The sequence below is a fragment of the Epinephelus lanceolatus genome, chromosome 15 (genome assembly GCF_041903045.1).
Source record: "Epinephelus lanceolatus isolate andai-2023 chromosome 15, ASM4190304v1, whole genome shotgun sequence".
NCBI lineage: Eukaryota > Metazoa > Chordata > Actinopteri > Perciformes > Serranidae > Epinephelus > Epinephelus lanceolatus.
This window is the reverse complement of record NC_135748.1, coordinates 43,567,144-43,578,839: the sequence shown is the minus strand read 5'-3', so window position 1 is coordinate 43,578,839 and position 11,696 is coordinate 43,567,144. Positions and strand designations below refer to the sequence as shown.

The following is an 11,696-nucleotide window of genomic DNA, read 5'->3' as shown; positions in this document are numbered from 1 at the left end:
GCATAAAAAAAAATCAGCCGAAGCAGCCTATATTTTTGTCAATAAAAAAATATGATAATCTAACCGCAAATGTTGGAGGAACTCCAGCCGCCTTCCCTCTTCCCTCTTCCCCGTGTGACATGGTTATGGGCGGTTTTCCAAGCCACTGTCGGCACAGTGGAAATAAGTCAAAGTGTGGAGGAGACAAGGGATCAGGAAAAGCTACGGACTTCCGGGGAAGCCTGCTCCGTTCTCCCCGCAGTTAGGGACCGTTCTCCACGGTACCGCTGCTGGGCAGGGTGGAAATAAGTCCTGCAGAGTTTCAGAGGACCTGGAGAATGTTTAAGGATAGTAATAACATTATATAAGATAATCATATTGCAAAGATAATATATATAAGATAATAACATTAAAGACAAAATTAAATTGCAATACTTTTTCAAAACTTGATGACTTTACCTTTCTGTACATTTTGTATACAAATTCATTAAATAATTTTGCTTGTAAATGTCTATTTGCATCATTTTTATTACGGAAAACACATTATTTGATCAATTTACATTGTGCCCCTAAAGTTCTTTGTGCGCTCCTTACGTACTCTTCTATGGAGCATTTTGTAGACATTGCCTCCTGCAGCTCCCCCTACAGGCTCCAGCTGCCACTAACCTCTACAGACAATCCCTCCTGCTTTCCTATTGCCCCAACTACTGGGCTTGTCTCTACTGTCCCACAAACTCCCACCTTCATACCCGTAGTAATGAACAACAGACATCACAAACGTCAAAACCACACAACCCACAATTTCCGGTATCTGCAACCACTGTCACAATCTGTCTGCAAAGCTGGTCCCAAGTCTCTGCTGGCATCGTTGAATGCTCGCTCGATCAATAACAAATCATACACGCTGAATGATTTTTTCATTGCTAGAGATTTAGATTTCATGTTTTTCACCGAGACCTGGCAAAGGGATGAAGATTATGTGTCCATGAAGGAGCTATGCCCGCCTGATTGCACATTCATATGTGCCCCAAGGACCACTGGCCGCGGTGGTGGCCTTGCTTTGTTGTACAAAGACAGTTTCTCCTCGAGGAGAGTGAATTGTGGAACTTTTACCTCATTTGAACTGCTTATTTCTAAAGTTGGCCGCTCTAACCCGTTTTACTGTATTTTAATTTATCGCCCTCCTGGTATTAATGGAGCCTTTCTAGCTGAATTCACTGACTTTCTGGCTTCCATCACTAAATTTCAAAGAATCTTAATGCTTGGAGATTTTAATGTGCCTGTAAATGACACCACAAACTCCTTTGCTAATAATTTTATAAATCTCACCGAATCTTTTCATTTTGTGCAACATGTCAATGGCCCGACACACATTAAGGGAAACACGCTGGACCTTGTTTTTACACTTGGTTTGGACATTGATTGTATCGTCTCTGAGGAGCTGCCCGTCACTGATCACAACTGCATCCTGTTTAATTTGTCTATTATTTCTGATTGGTCAACCAGCAAGCGTACAAAACTCACTCGTATGTTAGATAACCTCTCTGCTGAGAAATTCTCATTCGCTTTTAACAGTGTGGCGCAGCCTGTTAGTATTAATGTTGACGTTGACTCCCAAGTTTTAACTTTTAACTCACACTGCTCTGCTATTCTTGATAAGATTGCTCCTTTAAAGCCTCCAACTATCCCCGCAGCTAATCCCACTCCCTGGCTGAACACTATAAGTAGCATTACTGGTGCGCAACCGCCTGCTCTACCTGTGTCTTCTGATGAGGACTGTAGCAATTCTTTAATGTATTTTGTGAATAAGGTTGCCAGTGTCAAGGCCAGTATAACACCCTCCTCCTCCTCCCTTCCTGATCTTCCCAAACAACAGTCAATTATTGACAATTTCTCACCTGTCTCCTTACAAGACTTAGCAGATCTTGTGTGCACTATGAAGATCTCTTCTAGTCCGCTGGATATCCTGCCCACAACTTAGCTGAAAAATGTTTTCAGCACTATTGGTCCATCTCTGCTCTCCATAATCAATAGCTCACTGGTTTCTGGTCGTGTCCCGTCCCATTTCAAGCAAGCGGTTGTTCAGCCGCTTCTCAAAAAGCCCAATCTGGACCCCGATGTTCTTAGTAACTACCGGCCCATTTCCAAGCTGCCCTTTGTATCTAAGATTCTAGAAAAAGCAGTTGCAAACCAGTTAGTGACAGCGTTGAACAGTTACAATATCTTAGATAAATTTCAGTCCGGTTATCGTCAGTTACATTCCACAGAAACTGCTCTTCTCAGGGTCTCCAATGACATCATGATGGCCTCCGATGCCGGTAAATCCACTATCCTGGTTCTGCTTGATCTCAGTGCAGCCTTTGACACTGTTGATCACCACATCCTTTTAGACAGGCTGAGGGACAGGGTAGGAATCTCAGGGACCGCCCTTCATTGGTTTAAATCCTATCTGTCTAGCTAAAACTGAGATTTTAATTATTGCACCTGACGCCTCAGCATCTAAAGTGGCCAGCTGCTTAGGGTCCCTCAGTGCAAATGTGCGCCCCAAGTTGAGAAACCTTGGGGTCACATTTGATCAGGCCATGCTCTTCGATGACCACATCAAAACTGTCACTCGCTCCTGCTTTTTCCACCTCAAAAACATTTCCAAACTCAGATCCATGTTAACTTATTCCAAGCTAGAAATGATCATCCATGCTTTTATTTCCTCACGTCTGGATTACTGTAATTCTCTTTTCACCTGTCTAAATAAAACTTCATTAGAGCGCCTCCAGCTGGTCCAGAACGCTGCCGCCAGGCTTCTGTCCAGATCTCATAAGTTCACTCACATGACTCCAGTCCTGGCATCCCTGCACTGGCTCCCTGTTAATTTCAGGATCCAGCACAAGATTCTAACCATCACTTACAGAGCCCTCCATGGTCAAGCACCTGCATACTTGACGGATCTGGTGTCCTTTCACTGTCCTGTCAGGTCACTGCGGTCCGCTGAAGGCCACCTACTTACTGTCCCTCACACAAGACTAAAGACCAAAGGTGATAGAGCCTTTAAGGCTGTTGCACCGAAATGGTGGAATGCACTACCTCATGAGCTGAGAGCAGCCTCTTCCGTGGACATTTTTAAAAAGCAGTTAAAAACACATCTGTTTAGGCTTGCGTTCCATTAATTGTCCATTGAATCATCTCTGTGTTTCGCTGCACTTTACTTTTTATTTGTTTTTGTGTATTTTGCATTGTTTCTGTTATTGTATTTTATCTTGTGGAGCACTTTGTGAGTCCTCTCTGTGAGAAGTGCTATATAAATAAAATTTACTTACTTACTTTTTCAACTTAGGAGCACATGTGCTCCTTGGGAAAAAAGTTAGCGTCAAGCCCTGGGATTGGTTCTTTAGGGTTGTGACGTAACAACAGCTGGAAGTTTGAATTCATGTTTTATGGAGACTGTCACTGTACACTGCAATTCCAAGGGGGGAAATGTTCAGCTGTGGTGCTGACTGCTTGTATCAACAGTGATAATATATATATATATATATAAAGCAGATAAAAACACAATGTGGACAAGTTACAAACTTGAATTTCACTGGAGGTGGTTTCTAATAATGGCAAACCTTTCCAGGCACAGTGGTCAGAGTGTAGATCACGTTACAACAGCACATGAAGTTTGACTCCCGACCTGTCTGGAAAAAACTGACTTCAAACCCTCGGCTGTTGCCGGAAACACATGATTGATTGATTGATTGATTGATTGATTGATTGATTGATTGACTGATTGATTGACTGATTGATTGAGTCCGCCTGTAGCAGTTTCTGATTAGTGCGACATCTTTTTAATGTAAAAGGATTTAACATTTTCAGGCAATTAAAGTAAAAGAAATGTTTTCAGCATTCACACTGTGTGTTCTGCTTATCTGTCGTCACTTTTAATTATAATCAGTATTTCAGTCACGTTGCGGTCTGGATGGATAAAATCAGTTCATCATACATTAATGTGAGATGATTGTGTTTGATGGTCTGTTAGTATTTGTCAGTTATTGCTGTTTCAGTGTCTCAAAGACTTTAATTTACAGTTTTGAACACCACACACACACACACACACACACACACACACACACACACACAGAGCGCTGCCGTCCTCCAACCCTCCACTAGATGTCCTCAGACTCCTGACAGTCCAGGTCACCTGACGTCCTCGACCACCTTCACACCTGACCCGGCCTCCAGACCTGCTCGTCACCTGTTTCCTGTGAAGTTTTTGCAGCCTCCCCATTAAATCACTGACCTGATCCGGTCCGTCTGACTTGTGTGTATTTGTGTCCTTCTCTTGTTGCCTGAGTTCACGTCCTCTACACACCCACAGACCCTCTGATGACACGCTGATCAATGGCTCTGAATTTACATCTTCTATTTCATGATCAATTAAACATTCACCAACACAGAGTCAGTGTCCAGTGCTCAGAGTTCTGTCACATGTGGTTATTTTGTAACTGTTAAATAAATCTGTCTGCTCCGTCTGAAGATCCAGAACAACACTTTAACTCATCAGTTTGGCTGATGAGGTATTTTCTACACACCTCGTATCACTGCTGCCATTTAAATTAAGTTTTGCAATATATTTTCTGGCCTTTCTAAAAAGGGTTTTAAATGTATTTATTTAAAGGGTTAAAAACTGGACATGATGATGAGACGAGGTGACAGAAGTGTTCTCAGTTTGGTTCAGTTTAATGAGCCCAGTGCTCTGTGATCTGTGTTTTTCCTTCTCTTGATGTTCGCTCTATAAATGTTCATATCTGAGCAGGAACATTTCATCCACATTAAATTAAAACAACATTTTCTTTCTTCTTTAAATTTGCAGCGAGGAGTTTAGTCATTTAAAATCATCTAAAACCAAACATCCTGTTCAGTAACTGAGCAGCTGTCACTGTGTGAGTGATGACGTTAATTTTAGAAGGTTCATCACAATTTATTTTGATCAGTAATTTGTTGAATCACACGCTAAATAATCAGCTTTCAATAGTTTGAAAGTGAGTGAATGTTTTTTATATTCCCTACATTAAAATGCTTTATTTATTTTGTCATTATTCATTAGGCTTACACCTTTTTTTACAACAGCATCTTTATTGATTTTCGCAACAATAAACAAAAAGCGTGACACCTGAACAAAACCTCGGGAAGACAACCAAAGATTTAACGCACATGTAATCCACCCCAAAACTGTAAATGAATAAGAAATAAAATAAATGAAATGAAGTAAGTAAAGATTTAAATAAATATGTAGGCTGAGGATCACGCTTCAGTTTAAGTCCATCTTATATTAATGTTAAAATCAATTTAAGAAAAATGTTTGACAGATACAAACATTGCAGATGTTAACTTACATCACATCCCCCGGTGCTTCCATCACGTGGGTTAAGTGTGTCTTCTCCAGAGAACACATGAAGGGACCTCAGGTGTTCTAACTGAGTAACTGATTACACTGATATCATATGCAATTTTTTTTTCAAGTGCAGAATTGTAGATAATTTAAAAATCCACTCACCCATAACTCGGCTTACTGACCTTTTTCCTTTAAAGAGCAATAACTCTCTTAGCCAATAACTGACCCATCTCTAAAAACATTGTTTTCTCTTTCTAAAGCTGTGATTGGTTGGATATTAACAAAGTACAAAAGGTTTTGGGTCTGAAGGTATTTGTGTTGATAATCTGTCCTGGATACTGTCTCACTGCTTCCTAAATGTTTTGTATTTGAGTACCCTGCCAACAGTGGAAAACTAACTTCTCCACATGTGATGCATAAATCAGGTATACTGTATGTGTTGAGCGTCTTTAGCAGCTCCTTTGCTTGCAAATGTCTGTCTGTGTGCATCCTGCCTATTTTTAGCCAAAATCAATCTGCGCTCATGGGTTCATAAAAATGCACTGAACTGATATTTCATAACACAGTTTATTAGTTTAAACTCACAGTTTAAACTGTGTCGGTCTCATTTCTGTAGCAAGTGTTGCTTTAATCACAGATTCACAGGAAACAAGAGTCACAATATGACTCTGTTATAAAATGTTGGATAATGTTCTGTTACCAAAATACATAAAACATTTTTATTTTATCTTCACTTTGGATGATGAAGTTTAAAACAAGGCCAAGTATTTAAAAAGTGCAGATATAGTTCCACGATCAGGGGCAGAGCACCAAACTCTGGGGCCCCAAAGCATCAGCAGTGTCTGTGGGGCCCCTGCCCATCCTCTCCTGATCCATGTTTCTCTCACACACCTTTTGAAAATGTTTTTTACAAAGTCACTTTGCTTTCTCTCTTTCTTTTCTGTTTTTGAACCCTGATTTCTCTTTGTTGGGTGAAGACATGACAGTGTGCGCTGGTGCTCCAGCAGCAGACACTCACTCAGCTCTATCTGTGTTTAGAGACGAACCCTAGTGCTGGGGGACTAAACAATTTTGCACCTTTAAGGGACTGTTCTTTACTTATCAGAGGAGGGAGGAGGCTGAGGTGTGACCCTCCCTGAGTGACATAAATGACTTGTTAGATAGTTTAAAAGTTTAAAGTTGAAGATGAAATCCTGGAGTTGGAAAAAGCCTCAGTTTTTCACTCGGTTTATTTTTGGTCACATTTTAAATGAGACATAGAATAAAGTGATTTTGATGAAATATCATGATTTTAAGATCAGATTTAGTTACGTGGTTTTCTTCTGTTTTTTTCAGCTCATCACATGTTTCCAAGGACTGTTGGCAATTTGAAAATCCAACGACAATTTCTGTTTTTACATTTTCTGGTTGATTAATGTGTTTAGAGGCATGTTTGCTTTAATTGCCAACATTTGGAAGGTAACACAAGGCAAATTTATATCTACAGCACATTCAGCAACAAGGCAGTTCAAAGTGCTCTTGATAAAACATCCAAAGCATCAAGACAAGATGCAAAAGAAACACGTGATAAAAGGACATTTATTAAAGAACCAGAGAACAAAAACTAAAGGGTTAAATATAACATGACAGAGTGTGGTTAAAATCAATGAGAGTATCTGAACAATAAAAATGAGAGTGCAATGGAAGAAATGAATAAATATTTGATTTAATAAAAGGCAGCAGCAAATTGATAAAATTCATGTTTTCTTTAAAAAACTGCAGTGAAATAAATGAAAGCGTTTAAACGTCCCCTGAGCCAGAATACAAACCATGAGTCTCCTCAGTGCTTAAAAAATATTTAACACGCCTCCCGTTTTTGCACCACTCCTCCTGATTTATTCAGACAATTTTAATTTATTTGAGGCTCTAAATAATTTTTAAGGAAGATCTTTTTATTACATACTTTTTGAGGGCCCCCTCCCACTGAGGCCCCTGATAATCAGTCCTACGTTTCCCCTCTGCCCGCCCCTGCTACAGGTCAGAGGAAGAAGAGGTGCAGTAAAGCAGTGTGATGTTTGCAGCCTCAGTCCTCAGCCCCAGCTCAGAGAGAGTGCGTGTGTGTGTGTGTGTGTGTGTGTGTGTGTGTGTGTGTGTGTGTGTGTGCAGCAGGACTGTGCCGAGTCTGTCCGGGAGCTTCTGCCAGAGGAACATTTTGGAGCCACTGAGCCGGTGTGTGCTGAATGAGCTGTGACCACACCCCCCTGTTTCTCACCGTGAGGCTATTGGCTGCTGGGACTGATCCGGAGCCTGGATGTGTGTGCAGTCAAGGCTTTATACTATTAAAAGTGGCCAGCCTGCTCCATCCTCCCTGACACCGCCGGGGAGAGGCCACCTGAACCGCTTCAGCATTTCCGTCTGGGATTTCCCGCGGGGAGTGATGAACTCCATCGACCCTCAGTCCCAGCACCAGCACCAGCACCAGCACCACACCTCCCCTACCGTCGGCTCCCTCCCACCCAAAGGCGCCCAGGAGGCCCCGGACATGGCCGCTGTGTACTGCGACAACTTCAGCAGCATGTACCACCAGCAGAGCCTGCAGGGCGCGCAGAGACCCGCCGGGTACGGCCTCGGAGATTACGCATCGTCTCCAAACCCGTACCTGTGGCTCAACGGGCCGGGCGTCAACTCGTCCGCATCTTACCTGCACGGCAACAACCCTGCGTCCTTCATCCCGCCCTCCTACGGCTCCCAGCGGCAGTTCATCACCAACTCACCTGGCTTCGGAGGGCCCGACCTGGGCTGGCTGTCCATCGCCAGCCAGGAGGAGCTGCTGAAGCTGGTGCGGCCGCCCTACTCCTACTCTGCGCTCATCGCCATGGCCATCCAGAACGCGCACGAGAAGAAGCTGACCCTGAGCCAGATCTACCAGTACGTCGCAGACAACTTCCCCTTCTACAAGAAGAGCAAAGCCGGCTGGCAGAACTCCATCCGGCACAACTTGTCTCTCAACGACTGTTTCAAGAAGGTGCCGAGGGACGAAGACGATCCAGGTACCGTGAACGCACCAGGGAAACTTTTTATTCTCAACAACGTGTGGCGTTTGGGTTCTGTTTGCTCAGCTGGGAGTGTGGGACGGTTAAATTAGAGGGAAATCAGCTGAGCAAAAAAAAAACAAAAAAACAGACACACACTGAAATATACTTCAAATATTAAAACAGAGAAACTTTATCATATTTTCTCTAAAAATCCTCAGTTAAAACAAACTGATGCTGTGTGGACGTTTTTATTTTAAAGCAACAAGTTATTAAAATATGACACAAGCAGACACAAGACAGAGACGTGGTAACACATCAGTAGTTTTTAAATTACATTAATAGAAATTCCGTAATTCCACATACATTTAATCAACACAATAAAATTACACGCAGTAATTAAAGGCTTCCTTTTAAGTAGTAAATATTTATTTTATTTCCACAGAGATATTTCATGAATATTATTTCTGTCAGCAGACTGGAGCAGGTTTTGAACTCCAACACGACTGGAATGTTGTTTTTAAATGTCCTAAATTGTAGCTGAGTTGAAACCAGCCTGACAGTCGGCTCCTGGTGTCACTTATTATTGTTCTCTTAAACTGCACAGAAATCCTCCTGTATTTCAGAAAATGCCTCAAACAGGCTCCGAGGAGACAAACAGAAATATGAGACAGATTATGAGAAATCATTGAGAAATTTAATTTAAAAACTTGCTGAAACGGTCCTTCCAATGTCTCGAGTCATATCTGAAAAAGGAAAGGCTGAATAGAGGTGAGACCTGAGTAAAAAGAAATAGTTTATTTTATTTAAATCATACATGTTAGACATGTTTGGCCCCACAGCTCAAAACCTGATGTGATTAAGTTCTGATGTGTCTCATCTTTGTTGACAGGAAAAGGAAATTACTGGACGTTGGACCCAAACTGTGAGAAGATGTTTGACAACGGAAATTTCCGCAGGAAAAGGAAACGACGTTCAGACCCGAGCAGCGCAGGAGGAGCAGCGGCGGCGGCAGCAGGGGCCACCAAAGTGGAGGACGGCAGGCCGGTGGTGGCGGCCACGTTGAAGCCCTCAGACAGCCCTCAGCTCCTGGGGCCGCCCTCGCCAGAGATGGAGGCGATGAACGAGAACCACAAGAGCTCTTCCTCGTCCTCGCCGCCCGGACTGGCCTCAGCCGCTCCTTGTTTTAATAACTTTTACAGCAGCATGTCGACGCTCAGCTCGGGGGCCCCCAGCCGGCAGGGGTCCCTGGGACTGGTGAACGAGCTGTCGAACAGGAACATTACGGCCCTGAGCCCGTACCACCTCAACCACGGCGGGCAGGACTCGGGGGCATCAGAGCACGGCGAGGGCTTGCATTTCAACCGTGGAGTGTACTACAACACGTTTGGCGGCGGGCAGAGCGGACAGTTCAACAGTCACTTCTACAACAGCTTCAGCGTCAACAGCTTGATTTACCCCCGAGAAGGGACCGAGCTATAGGGGCCACGCTGCCGTAGGGACCCGCACACGCTTTCCTCACACACATGCGTCTCAGCACAGGTCAGAGGTCAGGCTGGGGAGCAGCTTCTCTGCATCATCAACACGGCGCTCCCTTCACGCAGCAGATCACGGAGAGATTAGAGAGCATGTTAGGTCGACACACTGTGGGAACACCAGCCGCAGCGTCAAACACAAAATGAGCACTTATATTTTTATTCTTTTTTTAATCTCTATATGGAAGCTCCTGCTTTGCTCTCAGAGCTGAAATGTACTCGCAAAGTAAAACGACCACTCAAAACTCGTTGTTTTATTTGTCCTAAAGGAAGTTAGTCTTGTGCATAAAGGCTGACACATGAAACACACACTGAGCAAAACCAGACGTAAATTACAGACGAGTATCTGCAGCACTGCCCCTCATTTACACACTCCTTATTCCTGAGGTTAGGACAGTCACTGAGTTAATGTACCTGTCCAGGTGCCTCCTCTTGTATTTAATACAGATCCTGCACCTGATGGCAGCCGTTTGTTTTCTGTCCATAAACATCTGTTTTACAATATTTGGCAGTTTGAAGAGAAAGTTTCTCTATTCTTATAACGCTTATAATCAAAGACATTCTGTCATGTTTAAGATGTAAATGTACGTTTGATATTTTTTGCCAAATCTTTCCCATATTTCTTTTTACCAGAGCGGCCAAATTCTTCCAGTTGACATATGTTTAATATTTTATTCATAATCAACTTTAAATCTGCCAAAGTTGCCTTTGTGAGACCGCCATTACCTCAAAACTACAATCCCACCAGACGAGATGAGACGAGATGAGATGAGATGAGATGAGATGATGCGCCCTGCTGTGAAGGGTTTACGTGTCGATATTTTCCAGATGCAGTAACGATTGATTGATTGATTATAAATATAATCAGAGACAGGGCTCGCCTTATTTTTCTACCCTCCACGTTGATTGAACCCACAGCACTATGGCTAAAGCTGTAAATACATGTGGACTTTATAAATGTGTATTTTTGTAAATTATAAAAATAGTTTGTGACTATTTATGCTATTTATGCTCATAGGCATTGTTTTGTTTTTCTACTGTTGTCTAGTTTGATTAAAGCAGATGTGAATGACTTTAGTTACGCCGAGAACAGTATCACTAAAACCCAGATGTCATAAATCTATATGAATATATTAAAGTCTATATGCTATATCATGGTTTCTCTCAGGATTCAGTGTGACAATCATTGAACGGCTTTTGTATCTATTGTTGTCTTTTTTTAATCTTTCTACAGTGCGTTCAGCTTCAGGCAGTTTCTGCTGTGACTGTTAATAAATCATGTGGGCTCCACTCTATTGTCATGCATCATTTTCAAACAGGCCACCAGTGTTTGCAGGGCTTCATTATCATGTGAATGCATACAGCCACAAATGTCTTTTAATCTCATATTCAATTACTTCTACTCCATTTCAGCTCAATGCAGCCTCAAAGCATCTGAGAGAAAATAACTCAACCCTGCAGGAGTTAGTTTGGTTGCTCGCTCACTTTAACTTAGTGACCCTGTTCTCCACACATTCAGCTTACTGAGTGTGTTTTTATTGCAATGTTTGGCTGCAGAATTGAAGTCACAGAAACAGGCTCCAAACCAAAATCATCTCCAGGATTTCTAATCTGATCTGAGTCTCGGTTCAGTTTGTGTTTCTCACACTGTCAAACACCAATCTGACTTTTCATTACAGTGATTTAAGAGCACGTCCAACAGAATCTTTGTTAATCCGTCTTTTATTCCTCTAAGTCGGCTCCTCTTCCTGACGGATCAGTGATTCATGTTTGAGGAATGATGTTACTCTCTGAAGAAAA

At 42.5% G+C, this 11,696-nt stretch overlaps 1 protein-coding gene across 1 annotated transcript; it reads left to right on the top strand.

The window, feature by feature from the left end:
• The first annotated feature begins 7,666 nt into the window (after positions 1-7,666).
• On the top strand, positions 7,667-11,186 carry foxi2 (forkhead box I2). Its single transcript, XM_033642375.2, has 2 exons — positions 7,667-8,379; positions 9,254-11,186. The coding sequence occupies exons 1-2, from the start codon at positions 7,767-7,769 to the stop codon at positions 9,841-9,843; spliced, it is 1,203 nt and encodes a 400-aa protein (XP_033498266.2). The 5' UTR covers positions 7,667-7,766; the 3' UTR covers positions 9,844-11,186.
• Positions 11,187-11,696: the final 510 nt, after the last annotated feature.

Coding starts and splice junctions, on each gene's coding strand:
- foxi2 (XM_033642375.2), top strand. CDS start 7,767: ATGAACTCCATCGACCCTCAGTCCCAGCACCAGCACCAGCACCAGCAC. Junction 8,380..9,253: donor GAGGGACGAAGACGATCCAG/GTACCGTGAACG, acceptor CTTTGTTGACAG/GAAAAGGAAATTACTGGACG.